This window comes from Arvicola amphibius, chromosome 2 (genome assembly GCF_903992535.2).
Source record: "Arvicola amphibius chromosome 2, mArvAmp1.2, whole genome shotgun sequence".
In the NCBI taxonomy this organism is placed as follows: Eukaryota; Metazoa; Chordata; class Mammalia; order Rodentia; family Cricetidae; genus Arvicola; species Arvicola amphibius.
Genome location: NC_052048.2, coordinates 20,738,057 through 20,759,892, shown reverse-complemented (window position 1 = coordinate 20,759,892; position 21,836 = coordinate 20,738,057). Strand labels below are relative to the sequence as shown.

Below are 21,836 nucleotides of genomic sequence, written 5' to 3'. Positions count from 1 at the left end.
TTAGTTGAGGTGGCATCTAAAAGGAGAAAAGAATCGAGTGTATCTTGTGTGCGGTTTGTGACTTACCTCAATGTAAATAACAGGGAACTGAAAAGAAAAAAAAAGCAGTATGAGTGTGTTGTGGAATAAAATTACAACTTAAAAAGTTTACTGAACTTACTGCTCCTTTCTCATGCCATGATTTATTTCCTTGTCCTGTCACTTGTCCTTTCCGATGAGTTCTTTCAGAATTTCGTACAGTGTGTTCTGACCATATTCATACACACCCCTCTCCTCCCAGATCCGTGCCCTCTTCCCTACCCACCCAGTTTCAGGTCTTCCTCTTCCTTTCTCTTTTCACCACCAAAGTCCAATTATGCTGCCCCCATATTCACGGATGTCAGAGGCAATTGTGACACAGAGGAGCTAAGTCTCTGTTTCTCTTGTCAGAGCTAGGAGAGATCCCCTGTTTGATCTGTAGCTTTTTACATGTTTGGTTTGGGACATAAATCAATCTCTCTCTCTCTCTCTCTCTCTCTCTCTCTCTCTCTCTCTCTCTCTCTCTCTCTCTCTCTCTCATTTTTTGAAACAGGATTTCTCTGTGTAGCCCCGGCTGTCCTGGAACTCACTCTATAGACCAGGCTGGCCTCGAACTCACAGAAATCTGCCTGCCTCTGCCTCCTGAGTGTAGAACATAAATGTCTTAAGAAGTCACAACTTTCCTTTTATGACAGCTGATTGAGGAAATCTAGCTGGGTGAAAGAGCTGAATAATAAATATACTATTGTTTTGCAAATGATATTTGCTTAAGAGAAACCGGATGCACTTTTGGAGTGGCTGTAATCTCTTAAGAGGACATTTCCGACTGAATATCTTTTTATCTATCTATCTATCTATCTATCTATCTATCTATCTATCTATCTATCTATCTATCTATCTATCTATCTATTAGACAACATCTTACTGTGTGGTCCAGGCAGGCCAGGGCCTTGTGATCCTTCAACTCAGTTTCCCATATTCTGGGACTAGGAGCATACATCACCATGGCTGCTTGTTTTTGAGTGCTTTATCTTTAAGAAAGCAGTTGGTGAACGGCATGGATGCCACCACTGCATAGGCTTCTGGCATGGGTATGCTCGGGCAATCGTCTGTGGTAGACTTAGTATCTCTTTCATGATTTCAGGTTATTATTTTTTTAATGAATGAGACTTAAGTGTTTACATATTTTTCTCATTTGAATTCACCCACCAAAAGGAGACTCACCGTTTCATTCAGCGGGTGAAAGCTGGTGTCCACAGAGACAACACGGAATTTCACTGAAACAGAGATTTTCTCTGTGAGACTCCACTGGTTCCCCTCTGTATGCTATGAATATGTTTTATTACCATTGGTTATTAAAAAGCTGTTTTGGCCAATGGCTTAGTAGAATGAAGCCAGGCAGGAAATCCAAACAGAGATATATAGAGAAAGTAGGTGGAGTCAGATGCCCTGTAACTGCTGAAGGAGAAGGACGCTAGCTGCCAGTCAGAAGCTTACTAGTAGGCCACACCCTCAGGGTGATTCACAGATTAATAGAAATGGGTTAATTTAAGATATAAGAGTTGGCTAGAAATATGCCTAAGCTATTGACCAAACAGCGTTGTAATTAATACAGCTTCTGTGTTGGGTGTGGGGGGTGGGAAACGAGCACACAGTCTCTGTCTGTCCCCCAGCCCCGCACAGTGGGAACCTAGGACCAGAGGTGCCATGACTGCGGCTTAGTCACAAAGAATACCGCCCACCCACAGCCCCACAGTTGTCCTTGCTCAGTTAATTCCTTATACCTGTTTGTCCTGGTTTGTATATGGGCTTGTCTGTCTGGACAAAGGCTACGTTCTCTGCTTTTCTTATCTGCATTGGCCTTATCCTTGTGAAGTTCTGGGTCGGCCCCTTTATCTGCACAATAATGAACGCTGAGGATGCTGGCAGACTGGAGATCTGCAAGGCAGAAATGTGAAGAGTGTGCTCATACCCGCGTCCGAGCGCTCAGCTTTTACAGGGTCTGTTTTCCGCCTGAAACCCTGAGAACTGGCAAGGGAATGTCAAGGACTCAATTTCCTGTTACATCCAGAGCCTGCTACGATTGTGTCACGTGATGTTAGCAATTCACTACTTAGGTGGAGAGGGGAAACAGCGGGACATCCTTCAGTGCAGCCACCACAATGAAACAGATGGTGTCTTCATTTTCAAAGCGAAGTCTTGGTATTAAAAATAATTATCACATTCCACCTTCCAAGGCCATTATCAGCCATCTGTCTTACATGAGTAACTTGGCTTTTATGAGTCTGTATTTAAGACCTCTGAGGATGGCTCGGCAGTTAAAAGCACACACTGCCCTTGCAGAGGAATTAGGGTCCCACATCCATGTCATGAGGCTCACCACTGTCCACAGCTCTAGCTCTAGGGTGTCCCCTCCTGTCTTCGGTGGTTACCTGCACTCATGTGCACATACACAGAGACATGGAAAGTGAAATAAATCTTTTTCTTTTTTCTCTTTTTGGTTTTATTGAGACAGGGTTTCCCTGTGTAGCTTTGGAGTCTGTCCTGGAACTCGCTGTGTAGATCAGGCTGGCTTTGAACTCACAGAAATTCACCTGCTTCTGCTTCCCGAGTGCTGGGATTAAAGGTATGCACCACCACCACCACCCGGCTTGTGAAAATAAATCTTAAGAGAAGAATCTCAATACTTCTATCTGTAAAAGTATAAAGAGTATTTACCTCAGAAGGCATTTTAAGGTAAAATTAAATCTTTCCTATAGCTATGGTAACCTTTCAAGCACTTCATTAGATCTGTTTGTAAGTTTCATAAAAAGAAATTTAAGTTACATTTTCCTTAAGATATTTTTCTTTTTGATAGATGAGAACATAACGTTCAACTCGATTACTCTTTCTCTGCCAGTACCACACATCCCGGGAAGGACACTGACCGTAAAAGGGCTGCAGTAGAAGGAATCCTTCTCTACCGTCTGGCCTGTGAGGAGGTTTGTGGCCTGCTTTTCATACTGTAGAATTATGTCGAGTGTCACAGTCTCGTTCAGGTGCTGGAGGTTGACACAGGCCTTTTCAGGAACTCCTGCGTCGAGCTGTGATGGGACCAGCACCACATATTGTCTGTGGGGAAGAGGATTAAGCATGAAGGATTAAAAGAATGTCATTCCTGTGGTTTTTTTCCCTAGTATTTCATATTGCCATCAGTAATAGGTTTCAGCAAGATTGGGCTCCCCAGAGGTCACCATAAAAATCCCAGATTAAATACTGACGTGATTCTCTGGCTTTCAGGAAATGTTCATCCACAGAATGTTTAATATCAACATTTAATATTAGAGACTTTGGGAGATCAATTCAAGTTATTGCTGTGTAGCAATTTCCTCCAAATTGGAACATTCCTTCCTGGAGTGGGGGCAGAGAGGAACTTGAGACTCAAGAAGTAAATCTTATGAGCTCTGGAGAGCTGAGACTAACAGGATTGATGACATCTTTCCATGGTTACAGAAGCAGTGAACAACTGATGGAGAGGAGAGAGGAATATCTTAGAGTCAATTCTCTAAGATATTCCTGGACCAGTTAAGCTCCCTGTAGGAGACTCTTCTATTAGTAGAACTACCTGCAAGTCACTCAGAGAGCTCCAGGGGTGTGACTTTCATGAATCAGTGCCCAGGTGGTTTTGGTTCTGTAGTTGCCTTTGAATCATCCATGCTCCCATAGGCAATCCCTGACTCATATTCCTGTAGGTATCCCCAGTAAATGCTTTGGTTGACCAAGTTGACCAAGTTGACCAAGGTGGTCTACTCTGGTCTATTGTTGATTCTCTATCTGGGGTGGATAGATGTTCCTGATCTATGCATTCACACACACACACACACACACACACACACACACACACACACACACACCATCTGATGTGACAGCTATCATATATTTTGGTTGAAAATTCCAAATTTCCAAACCATGAACTAATAAGTGATTCATCACTGGAAGCCTTAAAAACCCAACTGCCTGTGGCCTCAGGCTCCATACGAGTACCACAAATCTCTCACCCAGAAAGCACTAGAAACTAACACGCCACATATGGAAAAGCTGAATTGCTTTCAATCCAGCTTAAGAAGCAACCTAAGCTCCCTCCTTCCCCTCACTGTCTGGTGATGTAAGCCAACAGTCTGCTGAGGTAATCAGCAAACATCCCCAGACACTGCTAAGCAGAGAACACGCCTTTCCCAGCACGTCCATGCTGTTCACGGTCAGGCAACGTGCCCCGCTCCGCAAGGTTGCATATTTCACACTGCTTCTCACCTCCTGAGTGTCTGTCTGTCCTGGAAATTTTTATCTCATAAGAACTTGCCAAACTTGCCAAAGATCCCTTTCCTGCGTCGGCCCTATGAAATCTAAGCTTTTCTTCGTGGGCCTCTGCAATGGCTGTTTCTCTTTGGGGCTATCTCTTTACTTCTTTCTTTCTTTTTCTTGAGTACCATATCTCCTTTTCCATATTGTGAGATGTTTCAGGAAGGGTCTGAATTTTGTTAATGTTTTCTAAAATCTACTGCAGCCTCTATGTTTTCTGAAGGATTCAAAGAAGGGACGCACGCAGTCTCTCATCCATTTGCCTTGGGTGCCCCCCTCAACTTATGGAAACAGAGACACTGAGCTACTTCCCAATACCAGGACACGGCAGGGCATTTATGAATTGATAGACCAGTGGTTCTCAACCGGTCGGTTGTGACCCCTTTGAGGGACTGAACAACCCTTTCACAGGGGTCACTTGTCAGATATCCCGCATATCAGATATTTATATTACAATTCATAACAAAGCAAAATTACAGTTATGAAATAGCAATAAAAATAATTTTATGGTTGGGGGTCAGCACAACATGAGGAACTGTATTAAAGGAACTGTATTAAAGGGTTGCAGCATTAGGAAGGTTGAGAACCACTGTGACAAACAGTTTATCCGTTTTTTGGTAGAAATTCTATATTTTTATCTGGTGTTGTTTGACAAGATTACTGCCCCATATATCTGAGGTTTCTAGAACTGGAGTAGATCTTCTACATGACCCATGACAACTTACTGGTCCCTCCAAATTCTTTGACAATAGAAAACTGCATAGGAAGCCAGGAAAGAGATAACACGGTAGGAAGGAAGGATTTTCTGAAGTAAGAATTGCTTACGGTTTTGCAGTAGCTGCGGCATCTCTGGGAAGAAGCAGGAACAGTAAAAATGAGAGCAGTGTGAGCTGCTGGTTTCCCCTCATGGTGGAGAGGGCCAGAAGCGGAGACTGGTTCCGAGCCCTCGGCCCCTTGAACTCTGATCGTTGTCCAGAGCCACTGGTTTTTATTTTACCTGATGGGCAATGAAAGTAAACTACCAACCACTTATTTTTGTAACATATTAACTACTTCACTGTTAAAAAATCAATTCCAGATAATTTCCAGTACCATCTCTATTCTTTTATTGACTTTTTGAAGTTACCGTAAAATTTGAAAAATTGTGCCTAAAGGTTGCCAGCAACTCAGACTAATACTCAGCACTTTAAACAATTAAAAAAATAAAATAAATCACAAAGTTTGATGAAATCAATCAATATGACTGACACTTTTTTTTAAAAAAAGGACAATGAGTACTAATATATAATATCAATTTGCTCTTGGTAATTCAGGGAGCAATGCCTTCTTTCAAATGACATAATAAATGAAATTTACCTCAGAATGTTAGATAAGGTAAGCTTAGAGGTATGTGTTTCAGTGTCTTTTTTCCCCTTTTTCTTTTTTAAGAAATTAAAATAAACAAAGCCTTGGTAGAATCATGACTTTGTTCTGTCATTGCTTCCTATTCTGGGGTGAATAGATGTTTGTGTCGGGCTTCCCCAGCGAAAGTCTGACATTACATGGGTGTGTGTCTGAGGACGCATGTAAGTGTGGAGTTCAGAAGATGTCATCAGGTAGCTTCCCAACAGCTCCCCATCTTAATTTTTGAAGCAGCCATCTCTCACTGATCCAAGAGCTCACCAATTGGATACACTGGCTGGCCAGTAAGCTGCTGTGAACATTCCATCTCTGCCTCATAGGGCTAGGAACACAGGTGCATACCTCCACACTTGGCCTTTTATGTGAATGAACACAGGTGAACACCTCTACACCTGGCCTTTAATGTGAATGAACACAGGTGCACACCTCCACACCTGGCCTTTAATGTGAATGAACACAGATGCACACCTCCACACCTGGCCGTTTGTGTGAATGAACACAGGTGCATACCTCCACGCCTGGCCTTTTATGTGAATGAATGAACACAGGTGCACACTTCCATGTTTGGCCTTTTATGTGAATGAATACAGGTGCATGCCTCCACGCCTGGCCTTTTATGTGAATGAATGAACACAGGTGCACACTTCTATGCTTAGCCTTTTATGTGAATGAATACAGGTGCATGCCTCCACGCCTAGCCTTTTATGTGAATGAATGAACACAGGTGCACACCTCCATGCCTGTTTTTTTTATATGAACGAACACAGGTGCATACCTCCACACCTGGTTTTTTATGTGGATGAACACAGGTGCACACCTCCACGCCTGGTTCTTTATGTGAACGAACACAGGTGCATACCTCCACACGTGGCCTTTTATGTGGATGAACACAGGTGCACACCTCTATGCCTGGTTTTTTATGTGAATGAATGCTGGAATACAAACTTAGGTCCTTATGCTTACATGGGAAACATTTTATTGACTGAACTACCTCCCCAGCCCTCCCTCCAATGTGTAGAAGTTTGACTTTTATTTTTTTATGGTTCTTCTTATCTTTGTTTATTATAAAGAAAATGACAGTTCAGCTGGACCTAAGCCATATGTACATATTTAATAAATCACCAAACATCAAAGAAATAAAGATTGATTATTCTATAAGGGAATAATTTCTATTTGATAAGTATTCATATTGAATTTTTCACGGATGAAATAAAACATTTTCATCAGTATTGATTCATTGTTCTCTTTGTTTTCCAAGATAGGACTGGTTGATCTACTTTACAGAGCTACGAAAATAAGGAAATTAATATACGGTCACCACAAGATTGAAGTTTTGTCTATTTTGCTGGCTATTATGATGCATGTCTGTGCCCCTGGTACTCATGAGACTGAGGCAGAAAGATATAACTTCAAGGCTAGCCTGGGAGCAGGAGTGAGTTTAAGCCCAGCCTGAGAAATTTGTTGACCCTGACTCAAAATAAGAAGTAGAGAGCAGGCTGGGGAAAGGTGGGGTGTGGCACATGGCTATAATGCCAGCACTCGTGTGGCAGAGGCGTGGGATTTACTCCCCAGCTCAAGACCAGGTTGGTTTATACAGTGAGTTCTAGGCCAGCCAGGGGAACAAAGTGAGATCATCGCTCAAATAAAAAAAAAAAGAACTGAAATATTACTCAGTGACCTTGTGTTTCCTGTCATGTGTGAGGCTCTAGGAGGGTCAGGAGAAAAGTTTGTTGGAAAATTGTTTTTTTAATAAAATTAAATGTATACTACATTTAGCTCCCTTGATGAGATTGTGTATCTTTGGGTGGATATTGATTATTGCTAGTTTGACACAAATTTTGATTGTCTATTCTTCACCTGTCTTTTTCTATTTTATTTCCTGTTGTGTAGATAGATAGAAGCAATAAGAAAACTTGTTCTAAAAAGAGATAGAAAAGGGAGAGGGGCCTTTTCAACAAAGCCATTTCATCATTTAATTCCAAGTTTGGGAGACAGAGATCATATTATGATCTTCATTAAAACTAATTTTAAATTTTAATTTAGTAGATGTATTACCTGTACATTCATTCTTTTGAGAGTATGGCTCTGTGCTGTAAGTGAACGCGTATTCGACCAGTACCCTAAAATAACCAGACAAGCTCAAAACAACAGATATTGTACATCAGTCAGCTATAGGAGTTTAGAAATCTCTCTTTTGAGTCATTTTTACACCAAGTTCCTAGAACTCTCATTCAAAGGCTCACTAGGACTTAGGGATGACTACCGACTATCACCTTTTTAATTAAAGACACAGTTTTGAACCCAATGTGTTTAGCAAATCTGAATAAATTAAAATATCACCTTGTTTAGTTTTTGATGCAACAAGACTTTTGTTGATACAGTATTCCATGGGATGCTTTTATTTGATCAGAACCATGCTCTACACTTAGCCCATTACACATATATAAAACCTCGACCGCAGCTCAGTGCTTGTTAAATTAGTTTTTCTTGAATGAACTCCTGTATTTAGGATATTCTTGCACTTCTCAGTGCGAGGCTGAGTGATCAGGCTGGAGAGCCACTGTCTGCAGAATGTGAGACGTGCTCCCCTTCAGTTTTCTCCCATGCTCTCTCTTACTACTGTGCAGCTCCCGGCAGAGAGTGGAGTGTGAGGAAAAGCCAAAAGAGGATTTTAAACCAAAAATGGTCATTTACACGTGAATATAAAAAATTCCAGAATGAGCCAGAAGAGCTAGTTTCTAGTGTCATCGTTGTCTCGTACCAGAAATAAATTTGAGTGAAACAGGTGTTTGAAGCTTAAGACAAGCTGAAGAGTCCTTGATTCTAAGAGTTTACACAAATGTTGGTGTAGATTGAAGCCAGAAGGAAGGTCTTTACTCTGGGGCACATCTGAAATACATGTGACCCTGGGAAGAGGGGCTTCACATACAACAACGCCCAAGTCATGCCTAGGGTCAGCCGTAGGGCAGTGATGGCTGCAACAACCATAAGATTATTGATCATCCAGAATTTCAAGGATTCCAGAAATGGTGTTGAAATAGACTGAGGCCAAAGTTGAATCTGAATGGCAGACTTTTGCCAGATGTCAAACATAAGCCTGTGGAGCCCATGAGATGGCTCAGCAGGGTCAAGGCACCTGTGCCCGAGTGTGGTAACTCAAGTTTGAGCCTCAGGACTCCCATGGTAGGAGACAAGTAAGTACCCCTTGATGCTGTGCTCTGACCCCTGCATGTGCATTACGGCGTTTGTCCGACTCCATAAAATATGTAAAATGACAAACCCTTTGGCATTCCAACAACTATTACACATTCATGAAGACTGACAAATTCATATTCTACTAACCACCAAAGCTTTAACGGCAATGACTAAAAAGCAAAATTATGGCTGAATAAATATTTACACCAACAAGAGTTAGAGGAGCTGATGTCTTCGCTGCGCTGAATTTTGGCACGTTAATTAAACAACAAATCTTTTAAACTACCAGGATAAAACTACTTAAAATGACTGTGGAAAACATCATTACCCTTTGGACATAGTTCTGAACCAATGTCAGTTCGTGAGGCAGGTGTTTGCAGAGTGTTGAGCAATTGAGTGGCCTGAGAATGAAAGTGGCCTCCGCATGTTAGTGTGCACTGGGGGAGCTGCATTTTCAGTTACTGGTATTTTGAGACATAAACTGAAACTCATAAGTACACAGCACTACAAACAACGATTTTTAAGGAAAAACAGAAGTGGGGACAATCTTTTTCTTAACTCGTCCAGCACAATAACTTGGTGTGTTTTCTTCCATTGTGAACCTTGCTCTGGCGGAGAACCTAGTGGAAAAACAAGAAGATTATGCAGTGTAATTTCCACCCTTCATCCCACAGGGTATGCTCCTGGGAGGGAGGAAGAAAGACGAACAGGACATAAGGAGCGTGCTATTTTCTTTTGCAAAGACTTTATGTCACATGGTGTGTTAGCATTCAGAGATCAACTCGGGGTTGTCAAGGGAATCAGGATTCATCCATTCCGTTTTTTTTTTTTTCAAGACTTCATGGCATTCCTTGACCCCAACACACACGATTAAAAATGCCCTTGTAGAAAATTCATCATCTAACGGTGTTAAGATGAAATCTCAACGTTAGTCTGCATTTCTCTAATGGCTAAGGATATTGAACTTGGAAAAAAAGTTTCTCAGCTATTTTTATTTCATCTTTTCAGAACTTTATGTTTAGTTCCATGTCATAATTTTAAATTGGGTTGTTGTTTTCTTGGTGTTTAGATTTTTGGGTTTGTTGCATGTCCTGGATGGAAACTCCCAGATACATAGCTGGTAAAATTTCTCCCCATTTGGTTGGTTGCCTCTTCACTTAAATATTGGTGACCTTTTCTTTTCAGAAACATTTAGTTTCATTAGGTGCTGATGGAGGAGTGTCTATGTGTTACTTTCATTATTAATAAAGATACTGCCTTGGCCCTATTTTGTTTAAACAGAAAAAGAGGAAATGATGGAGGAGAGTTATCTGTCTATGTTACTTTCACTGGTTAATTAATAAAGAAAACTGCCTTGGCCCTTTAAGAGACAGAAAATTAGGTAGGTGGAGTAGACAGAACAGAATTCTGGGAGAGTTGGGGAGACGATTCAGGCAGTCACCATAGTGAGTCGCCATGATTCTCCTCTCTGAGATGGACGCAGGTTAAGATCTCTCCTGGTAAGCCACACCTCGTGGTGCTACACGGACTACTAAATATGGGTTAAAGGAAGATGTGAGAATTAACCAATAAGAGGCTACAGATAATGGGCCAGGCAGTATTTAAATGAATACAGTTTCTGTGTAATTATTTCGGGTATAAAGCTAGCCGGCGGCCGGGTGGCGGGTCGCAGCCCCGCCGTTTCCTTCTACAAGGTGCCATTTATCAGGTGTTGGTCTGAATGTCTACATCGCCAGGGTCTTGTTCAGGAAGTCCTTTCCTGTGCCAGTGATTTCAAATGTGGTTCCTGCTTTCTTCTGTGTTAATTACAATTAGGGTTCCAGGTCTATGCTGAGGTTTTGGTCCATGTGGAATTGAGTTTTGTGCAGGATGAGATATAAAGATCTAGTTTCATTTTCCTACACATAGTTATCCAGTGTGATCAGCATCATCTGTGGAAGGTTCTGTCTTTTCTTCATTGTGTGCTGTTGGCCTTTTTGACAAAAATAAGGGGTCTGCGGAAGTGTATGATTATGTGATTATGTCAGATTGTAATCCTATTCCATTGATCAATGTGTTCTTTTTTTTTTTTTTTTTTTTTTTTTTTAGATGAGCTTTCCTTGTGCTTTTCCTTGGCTGTCCTGGAACTGGCTCTATAGAACAGACTGGTCTTGAACTCACAGAGACCTCCCGTCTCTGCCTCCTGAGTGCTGAGATTAAAAGTGTGAGCTACCAAACCTAGGTATGTGTCAATTTTTATACTATCACATGCTGTCTTAATTATTATAGTATAGTAGTGTAACCTGAAATCTAGGATGGTGAAATTTTGACCAGCTTTGTTGTTGTTCAGGGTTGTTTTGACTATCCTGGGCTTTTGTGCTTCTATCTTAAGTTCAAGATTATTTTATTGAATTTCTATGAAGAGTTGCATTGGAATTTTGATGGGGATCACACTACATGTGTAGATTGCTTTTAGTGGCATGGTCATTTATACAAGAGTAATTCTACTGATCTGTGATCGTGGGAGGTCTTTCCTATGGTGAGCCCACAAGCATTATACAGTAAATGGACAGCTGACAGCTCTACTGGACTATCCACGGGAAGTGTATACATACACTCCGCCTGGAGTAACTCATTTTTGCAGAGCTACAGGCACACCTGTTCTTTGGATAAGTCACCGTCAATTCTCTAAAAAAAAATCTGTGAAATCATGGCATTTCTCCTTTCTATAGTATCCCTGCAGTGTATAAATCCAACTTTTCCTGTAGGGCAACCAGATACCTGCCCCACACCATGAAGCCATGGTGTGAAAAGGATTCAGTCAAGTTCTTGTTCTCACAGCCACAATCTCTCTATAGTTCCCCACAGATTTTCTTTATTGACAGTAGTCACTGACAAGAAAGGCACCTCATACAGGAGGCAATATGTCTGCTCTAACAGCAGCCTCAGGAGGGTGGAATCTACTGGTCTTCTGCTCTGACTTCGCAGGCTACTAATATTTTGTATTTACTTGTCACCTTGGTTTCAACTAACATAAGAACATATAGCTCAGGAAATTAACTGTTTATACAGGAAAAAGGCCTGAGTCGCTAAAACTTGTTTCAGACAGAAAAATTCTCATCTGGGCACTCTGTTGGAGTCAAAAACAAGGTTCCCAGAAGCTATTCCTTTTAATTCAATCAGTTAGATGCTAATGCAAATCAAGTCCACAGATTAATATAGCTACCTGTGCTGTGTTCCCAACCACGCCTCCTCTGAGACATAAGGTGTCTCCTTACCAGATCCACGGGTTTCCTGTGACTCTGTGAAAATGCATGCTTGATGCTATTGTTACCACCTATGGGACTGCTAACTTGTCTGTATGCCTATATAAACTGAAAGCCTTGTGGAGGTCACATCTTACCCTTAGCTTTACCCTTATGCCTGATGCTTTGCCCTTTGCATTATACCTTATGCTCCTATGCTTCTTCCTTTTCTCTCTTTTTTTGCATCTTCCCCCAAGAAATAAACATACAGGCAAAATGTGATTGAGTCAGGTTTTTTCCCCCTCAGTTCTCATTCCCAAGCCTGTTTTTGTTTGTTATAGAAGTCCTGTTCGGAACCCTAAGGGAGTGCTGAGGCTAGTCCTCAGTAGCTTCTAATACTTTCCTCCTCCTGAATTTTCTTCAGTTATTTTTTGCAGTGTGTTGTGGGACATACTTTTCCCGGGGAGACACAACATAGATCTATCTACTTATCCCAGACAGGAGCCTGTGACAGACCAAAGTAATGTCTGTAGTAATGTCCAATTTGGTAACCAATGCTGTCTTAGTCACTCTTCAGTTGCTGTGAGGAGACGCCGTGATCAAGGCAACTCTTATAAAAGCAAGCATTTATTGGGGACTTGCTTATGGTTTCAGGGGTTTAGTCCACTGTCCTCTAGGTTCCTGTCCTGTTTGAGTTCCCTTCTGATTTCCTTCGATGAGGAATAGTAAGGTGGAAGTGTAAGGGAAATGAACTCTTTTCCCCCTACGTTGCTTTGGGCATGGTGTTTCATCTCAGCAGCAGAAACAATGGTTTCCTTCATTGCTTAAGTTTTATTTTGTTTTCACAAGTTGGAAGATTAGCTTGGTCTTGCTCTGAGGTCACCGCTCCCTTTACTTCATTTAGCATCAGGCTTTTCTTGAAATTTTTTATCTTTTTGAGCACTGAACTTAACTTTATTACATTTCCTGGTGCTCCTTTTTCTTCTCAAATTGTACAGCTTGTATTTCTCTTTGTCCAATTTTCTCCTTTTTATTATAGATCAGCATCAGATGAATTACTAATAACCACACGACACAGTCAGTATTTGGCTGTCTTGAAATCTCCTTGTACACAAGTAATCTAAAACTCTTCCATTTAACCTCAGGCAGATTTTTGGGGGCAGAGGCAGAAAACAGGCATATTCTTCAGCAAAATAGCACAAGAGCAGTTTCTAGGTCACTTACTAATATCTACCGTTTTGTGAAACCTCTTGAGCTGGACCCCCACAGTTCAGACTATGCTCAGCACTGTCTTCCATCCTCCTAGTAGGATGACCCATTAAATCTCACTTAAAGCTTCCAACCACTTTTCTAGTCTGTTAGTCCCACAGTCTTCCATTTCCCCCCATCAAACAGCAGGGTCAGGCTTGTCACAACAATACCCCATCCAGTCACTGGTACCAAATTTTGTTAGTCGCTGTTTTATTGCTGTGAAGAGACACCATGACCACAGCAACTCTTACAAAAGGAAAGCATTTAGTCAGGGAGCTTGCTTACAGTTTCAGAGGCTTAGTCCATTATCAACACGGTAGGGAGCATCTCAGCACACATGAAACTGGAAAAGTAGAGAGCTACATACTAATCCACAGGCACACACACACACACACACACACACACACACACACCCACAGAGAGAGAGAGAGAGAGAGAGAGAGAGAGAGAGAGAGAGAGAGAGAGAGAGAGAGAGAGAGAGAGAGAGAGAGATACAGACAGACAGACACAGAGAGATTGATCTGGGTGGGGTGTGGGCTTTTGAAAACTTTAAAGGCTACCCCCAGTGACACACTTCCTCCAACAAGGCCTTGAGTCTTAATCCTTTTAATTCTATCAAAGAGTTCCACTCCCTGCTAAGTTTTCTAATATATTAGCCTGTACGGGGACACCACCACAAAAGAGATTTTATTGGGGTTACTAACAGGGACACAGATGAGGGGTTACTTAGAGGGAGCAGGGATAGTTCAAAAGTAGCTACATCTTCAGGAAGGCTACCCCCATGGTAACAACAGCTGAAAGCTGCATCTCTGGCGCTTTCTACACCACCTGCAGGCGTGTTCTTACCATCTTTGCTTTCCACCCCTGGAAATTGTTTATTCCTTTTGTACTGTTGGGTAGCGGCCTTGTAAATCTTTTTACTCTCTTGGATATGTGACCTTTTGTTTCCCTCCAGAGGCTCATGCACTGTCCTTTGTATACTGGAAGAATGTTTAATTTGGAGAAGGAAAATGCCATGGAGTCCACTGTCCTCAAGGCTTCATTGTACACGTCTTTCATATTCTTGGCTAGATTTGTTCATATATATTGGGTATATTCACACACACACACACACGCACACACACACACACACACACACACACACAATGTGTAGGTAACATTCCCTCCAATTGTTATGATGCTCCTACAGGTTGACCTCACTAACTCTAGTCAGGTGATCCTATCAGAACAACCAGTCAGGTACTGCTACCTAACACCCTGTAATGAGTTGCAGTTTCGTACGGAGAGAAAGCTAAAGTCTCAGCAATGACTCAGTTCCCTACCAGGTCTGGCATCTGGTGCCCATCCTTGATTTCCTCTGTTGCTCTATTCACACTTAGTTGCTCTTTCTGATCACACAGCACATCTCTATGAGTCTGTTTTTTTTTTTTTTTTTTTTTTTTTACCTTGCTGGGACATTTATGTCATGAGCTCTCTCTCATACTTCAGGCCTTTGCTTAAATGTCACTGCTGCATGAGATTATCCTTAAAGTCATCTCTCATCTTTCAATCTTTCCTGTCCCCAGCAGCGTGTACTGGATCCCCTGACCCTTCTCTAGTCTTTACAGCTCCCACATTTATCACCTTCTTGGTTCTTATATTATGTTCATCTATTATGTCTGCGTACATTGTTTGATTATATTTTAAACATACTGTTTGTCTTTCCAATCAATCTCAAGGGTAACTGGTTAAATGAGCATAGGGACCGTGAGCATGATACCCTGAGCAGAGGACCCATACGAGGAGGAAGCACATCTCGCCACTCAAACGCTGGATATTTTCAAATTTTGCAGGAAAACTGTTCTCAACCTGTGGGTCATGGCCCCCTGGAGGGTGACTGTTACCCTTTCATACAGGTTGTCTATCAGAAAACACAGATATTAGCTGGACATGGTGGCACATGCCTTTAGTTGCAGCACTTGAGAGGTAGAGGCAGGGGGATCTCTGAGTTTGAGCTTAGCCTGGTCTACAGAGAAAGTTCCAGGACAGTCAGAGCGACACAGAGAAAGCCTGTCTTGAAAAACAAAACAAAACAAAACAAACAAAAACCAGAGGAAAAGAGAATCTTTACAAATCAAGAAAACACAGGTATTTACATTATGATTCACGACAGTAGCAAACGGTTATGTTACAAAGTAACAATGAAAGTAATTTCATGGTTGGGGTCACCACAACATGAGGAACTGTATTAAAGGGCCGCAGTATTAGGAAGGTGAAGAACCACTGGTCTAGGAGATCTTGTTCCAGATTCTTTAACTGCACAAGTGGAAAACTGGGTAGTTTCTCTTGCCTGTAAAGATTCTTAGCAAACCCAGAAGCCCATGTGAAAGTTGATGCAGAAACTTTCCGTTTCTATCATTTTCTCCAGCTTCTTCTCACCCTTTTGTCCTCAATTCAAATTCACAGCAGGAAGACTAAGTCAGACCAAAGAGTATAGCATTGCTTTCCTGGTACAAGTGTTAGGCTTGAGGCAGTAAAACAGGTTTAAAATGACAAAATGCCCTTCACTTAGCCTCTCAATCTTGTACTCAATGAATCTATCACTTAATTCAGAGCTCTTTTCTGCTTCCTGCCTCCCCCGATTTCTGATCATTCCCTGAGAATGTTCCATTGACTGTGTTACTGTGTCAAGTTTAGAGTCCTTGTTAACTTTAACCTACTCTCCCTGCCTCCACTTCTACCTATTTCTCTCCCTCTTTGGTCTTGGAGGATTCTAGTTATGGTTTAGGCGCCCAAATTTGAGTTTAAAGTTGAAAGAATGAAACAAATTATTTAGTTACACTTAAACAAAGCTCTGAGATTTCTATAATGAAAACTAGGAAGAATAAATAGAAAACAATGACCTCAGACTTGAAATGATGTCCTTTAATGGGAAAAAAGGAAGTGAAGCTGTCAAGAAGTCACTGTGATTGAAGACTCTTCAGGATGTCAGGCAGTTGTCTGGTCACGGCTCCCTGTTAGGCTGGTGACCAAGAGAACAGTTTGTTCAAAGAAATAGTTTCCTGAGATTTAAGACATAGTTTAAACAATAAATATACACGTGTATATTTCTCCTTATATACACATATATCCCCAAATCTGTAAATATAACATGCATGCTGATGTGTATGTGTGCAAATATACTTATAACATGTTAAATTATTAATAAAAAGAGACACTTTAAGAAGCATATGCAAGGCTGTGAAGGCGTCAATACAATGTCCTTACTTTTCTGCTGTCTTATTGGGAATCCGAAATGCTGTTGATGCTGTAAGAATCAAGGGCGTATTCATCTGAAAAATAAGAAAAGCATTTGTCTTTTCAAATCTCCAACAGTGCGTAATTAGACTGTGGCCATACAAAGACATTAAATATTATCTTTCCAATAATTTTTCAAGAGAAGTAATCACTCATGCATTTTATCAAGTCTTAAATATTCTGCTAAAGTAAATCATGTGATGGAATGCATTAAATTGGACAGACTGTTCATCGACTCCTTGATGGATTTTCATGAGCTGACCTTCCAAGGGACATGTCATGGTTTTGAAACATAATCCATTATGTTTTTCCTATAATGATTTTCCCTTTAGTTCTTAAGTGAAAACCATAGAAGCAGCATCCAATAGTAAGTCTTTGATTTGGTAACGACAACAACGAAAAAGGCTTGGAAGGCTAGCAACATTTATATTTCAAGTTAAGGATGAGTCTTTTCACAATTCACCAAAGAGATTTTAAGTGTTAGGATACCCTGGGAACTGGCATAGTCAGAACTCACGTCATGTAATAATAATAATAATAATAATAATAATAATAATAATAACCATCATTTGATCACTTTTTGAAGACAGAGTGATGATTTGGGGGAATGCAGTGGCTCAGAGTGTGAGCTACAGCGTGCTCAAGGCTGGGAAGTGGTTGCTTACCTTTCTCGTAACTGTAGACCGTGACTGGGGCAGGCTGGATGTTGGACACAATGTTTGTTTGCTCAACAGAGAAGGTGAAGCTGGCCGGTGCCTTGGAAACCTATGAAGACACAAATGATCAGCAAGTCATAGTAGGTCTGAAAATAGGAAATCACTGAGAAACTTAACCCACAAGCACATCATCTACTTGATTAAAACAGAAAGCAAAGCCCACCAATATCTAATATAATAGCAAAATAAAATAAAAATAAAAATAGCAAGATAGTCAGCTGATGTTAAATCATGTAAACCCTTAAGTCACACTGCTTAGCTGTGTGTTAGAGAATTGTGATCTACTGTATGATTCAGAAGGCCTACTAGTGAGTACGCATCCAAGACAAATTATGTTATTATCTTGAAAAGGCACTGCACATGCTCACTTCAACATTGGTCACAATAGCTAAGGTACAGAAACAACTCGAAATAACCCGTGTTGATGGAGACAGAAACTGTGGTATGCGCACAGCAGGAAATTATTGGACCTTTTAGAAGGAGGATGTCTTTCAGCATCAACAGTGGAAGTCTGTGAGGACAGGGAGAGTCAGTTTCCTTCTGAGGTGTGGTCTTTGGTAGGTTGACCATGCAACAGGGGACGGTTCCATACCCGTGTGCATATGGGTAGCACTAATTAGACCCAGTGAGTTATTAAAAAGAGGACATAGAACTGGGAGGGTGTGTGTGTGTGTGGGGGGGTTCCTGGGAGGAAGTGCGGGGAATAAAGAGTAACTATGATCAAAACATGTCATATACATGTACAAAACTCAGAATAAATTTTGAAAATATTATACTAGAAAGATAATTATATGGTGAGTATTGTTAGTTTGTTTATAACAACTTTCAATGCATATGTATATCAAAATGTCACAGTATACACTTAGATATACACAGTTTAAACAATAGCCATGTTATCCTTCATTGGTGTTCAAGCTGTGGGAGAATTAATTATTCGTGTCTGTAAATGACTACATTACATGCATTAAGGAATGAAGATGCCTGTAAACATGAGAACTATCTAGTCAGGTAACCATGACTTACACGAAATAGCTTGTTAATATAAACGATATGATTAGCGAGGCAGAACACTGACTATATTCAGTGTCTCATTAAAACAATAAGCTCTTCCACACACATCTATAGTAAAGAGCTTTCAAACACCCTTCAGAAAACAAAGCCGTGAAACAAAGCATGAAGAAAAAATTATTGTTGCTGGACTTACATTTTTCAAGTAGAAAAGAACGTGGCCATTCTTTATGTCTGTCTTCATTACTTGGCCATTGTGTTTAAGCTTTGAAGAGATTGACAGGAAGGGATGAGCATCAGGCATTAGAATTCCCGAGAATCCCCTCTAGAAACGAGCACTGTGCCTTCTATTTAGGAAAATGTCCTTTGTACCGCAGGGTTTCTGTGAGTATACAAGGGAACTGGGCAAAGAATACACGCTGAGCAATGGGCATAATGACTATGCTGCTGCCGAGTAGGAACAGAATTCCTTGAATCTGAAGAAGTATGCTCGGATGAAGAATTCCATTATTTAGTTTGGTTTTTTTTTTTTTTTATGCATTCTCATTATGTCTGTGCCAGGGAACAGGGCCATTCCTCTTTATCTCCTCGATGGATGAGAGGACAGGAGTAAACCCAGACAGCATCTTCACATCCACAAGGACCATACCGGAGCTTTCGTGAGCTCCCGTATACCTGAAATGAAAAAGCAAACCCATTTCTACATGGATTTAGAAACATGAGCTCTCTCAGCAAGGATGGCGGGTGGACAGATGCACCAATAAGCTCAGGTCTGGAGATCTGGCAAAAGTTGGAAGGGAAGGGTCTGGAAAACTTCATTCTCGAATGTCAAAGAATAATCACAACCGAGTCACAGTGTACAACACGACACTAGCTGCTGCAGATGATGAAGTCTGTGGACGCAAAGTCTCCTCAGTCTCACAAAGTCAGACAAAATGTCCTTGTTTATGTTAGGTAGGTTCCTGTCAGCCTTAGGTCTGCCCAGCCCCAGAGGAGGTCTTCCTCATTGTTATCTGTCAGCAAGGCAACAGCTCACGGGTTATACCTGAGGAGCGTGAACCATACATGTATAGACCTTGCTGAAGGTCTAGCTGCTAAACCAGGTTCTGAAAGGGCAGTGACGTGCCTGTGGGGTAGAATATCAGCCTTCAACATGTGATGTGCCTGTGGGGTAGAATATCAGCCTTCAACACAGGACGCGCCTGTGGGGTAGAATATCAGCCTTCAACACGTGATGTGCCTGTGGGGTAGAATATCAGCCTTCAACACGTGATGTGCCTGTGGGGTAGAATATCAGCCTTCAACACAGGACGCGCCTGTGGGGTAGAATATCAGCCTTCAACACAGGACGCGCCTGTGGGGTAGAATATCAGCCTTCAACACGTGCTTCACCATAGTCACCACCACGCAAACCTGCTTTTTTTCAGTCCTAGGTGAAATTATTCTTTGATATAATTCTCTAACCCAGGAGTGGATATCAAAATGTCACCCTTACACGAGGGCCACTGTGAGGTTGAGCTTTGTCTGGAATACATCCGAAGAGTTGCTTTCCTCCATTTCCACGGAAAGAGAAAATCCCGATGCCTTCTTAGGAAGCGGCACATTGTACCTGAGGGTGGCCTAGAAAGGAGAACACCATGAAAAGCACCCTGTAGCAAGAGCTGAAGGACCCGTCGTCTATGCTCCACCACCAGTGTGCTGTCTGTCATTGTCATCAGGGAACCAGGATAAACTATGTGTAGTTTCCATGAGACACAGCGTGGTGATGTAATTTCATGAGGATGGAGCAGGAAACATAGCATGGTGATGTAATGTGACGAGGCTGGAACACGAGACACAGCGTGGTGATGTAATCTGACGAGGCTAGAACATGAGACACAGCGTGGTGATGTAATGTGACTAGGCTAGAACATGAGACACAGCGTGGTGATGTAATCTGACTAGGCTAGAACATGAGACACAGCGTGGTGATGTAATGTGACGAGGCTAGAACATGAGACACAGCGTGGTGATGTAATCTGACTAGGCTAGAACACTTCTTACTGGCGGCATTCCTCAAGAAACTCCGGCTGTCAGCTATGCTCATGCAAAACTGTCAAATAACAAATTTAATTATAAAAAGCTTTAATTTGCACATCTGTGCTTGTATGAGCATGCATTGTATGGAGAGAGAGGGAGAGAGAGAGAGGAGAGGGAGAGAGAGAGAGAGAGAGAGAGAGAGAGAGAGAGAGAGAGAGAGAGAGAGAGAGAGGCTAGACATGAAATCATGAAATGGAAAGCAGAGCTCTTATTTGGGAGGGGATAAAGGACACTGCAGGTGACATGAAAGGGGAGAAAGACAGACAACAAAACATCGTGAAAATGCTATCATGAATCCTATTACTCTCCATGCCAACTTTATTACTTTTTTAAAGACAATTATTTTATTTTATGTGTACGGGTGTTTTGCCTGTGTGTATGCTTCTCATGTGTGCAGTGCCCAAGGAGGCCAGAGGATGGCGTCAGATCTCATGGAACTGGCATTGCAACTACCATGTGGGTGCTGAGAATCAAACCCAGGTCCTCTAGAGGAGTAGCCAGTACTCTTAATCACTGCATCAGCTCTCTAGTCCCTGTGTGTTAACATTGCAATTAATAAAAATGCAAATAACCTCAGTGTAATATATCCTGCATTTTCTGCTACTGATTATAAAAACGTGAGGGAAGTAGAGATAATCACAGAAAGTGTCAAATGACAAGACTCTTCACACGTAACTGAACAGTGGTCTGAACTCTCACAGGCAAGCTCAGCTCTCCCTCTGTGCAGGGTTTCTGTTACCTGGATGAACGCACAGCCTTCTCCTTCTACATCAACCGCGTATTGCCCGTGCCCTGTGGATAATTTTGAGTGCTGTACCAGAAGGCGGTTATCGTTGTTGACAGGGAAAACCTCCTCGGAGTCTTCGGTGCTCAATGTGACAGTGTTTTGAGAGTTAGAGCCAGTTAACTTCATGTATTGGGTTAGGGCGAGAAGGCATACTGTGGTGTCCTGCATGGAACAGGGGTGGGTGCAAGGTCAGGCACTGCTGACTATGGGACTTTCAGCCCGTTTCTGCAAACATTCCTGAAGCTGGTGATGGGATAAGAAACAATGTCCCGGGCAACAGAGAATGTTCACAGGTGAGAGTTGTTGCCAATTCGTATTCTTTAACAAACCTTAATTTGCTTTTAATTTTCTAAAAATAAATAATCATCCCCACTGCTGAAAATCACGACAAATCTCATCAGAAAGTGAAGGTGTGCTAAGTGTGATGACTGCATCTCTGTCTCCTCATCTTCACAGAGGGACAAAAGCCAGAAGAGGGTGGGTCTCTGGCAATTCAATAGCCTGCCATCTTATGGGGACTCAGCCTTAAAGGAGGAGGGAAGG

The 21,836-nt window shown here is 41.7% G+C and overlaps 2 protein-coding genes across 2 annotated transcripts in view; both read right to left on the bottom strand.

Annotated features, from left to right (window-relative positions):
- LOC119807786 (pregnancy zone protein-like) overlaps positions 1–5,341 on the bottom strand; it is a 46,218-nt gene extending 40,877 nt beyond the window's left edge. The window contains exons 1-5 of the mRNA XM_038319938.2: positions 5,182–5,341; positions 2,946–3,129; positions 1,803–1,956; positions 1,243–1,295; positions 67–87 (exon numbers count right to left, since the gene is read on the bottom strand). Of these exons, the coding sequence (XP_038175866.1) occupies positions 67–87; positions 1,243–1,295; positions 1,803–1,956; positions 2,946–3,129; positions 5,182–5,264 (495 nt within the window). The 5' untranslated portion in view covers positions 5,265–5,341. The remainder of the gene's footprint in view (positions 1–66; positions 88–1,242; positions 1,296–1,802; positions 1,957–2,945; positions 3,130–5,181) is intronic.
- Positions 5,342–16,326: 10,985 nt separating this feature from the next.
- The window catches only part of LOC119807109 (ovostatin homolog), a 44,456-nt gene continuing 38,946 nt past the window's right edge, over positions 16,327–21,836 (bottom strand). Inside the window, exons 30-36 of the mRNA XM_042054513.1 lie at positions 21,246–21,455; positions 19,923–20,047; positions 19,012–19,102; positions 18,624–18,692; positions 17,369–17,468; positions 16,674–16,738; positions 16,327–16,428 (exon numbers count right to left, since the gene is read on the bottom strand). Coding sequence (XP_041910447.1) covers positions 16,686–16,738; positions 17,369–17,468; positions 18,624–18,692; positions 19,012–19,102; positions 19,923–20,047; positions 21,246–21,455 — 648 coding nt within the window. The 3' untranslated portion in view covers positions 16,327–16,428; positions 16,674–16,685. The remainder of the gene's footprint in view (positions 16,429–16,673; positions 16,739–17,368; positions 17,469–18,623; positions 18,693–19,011; positions 19,103–19,922; positions 20,048–21,245; positions 21,456–21,836) is intronic.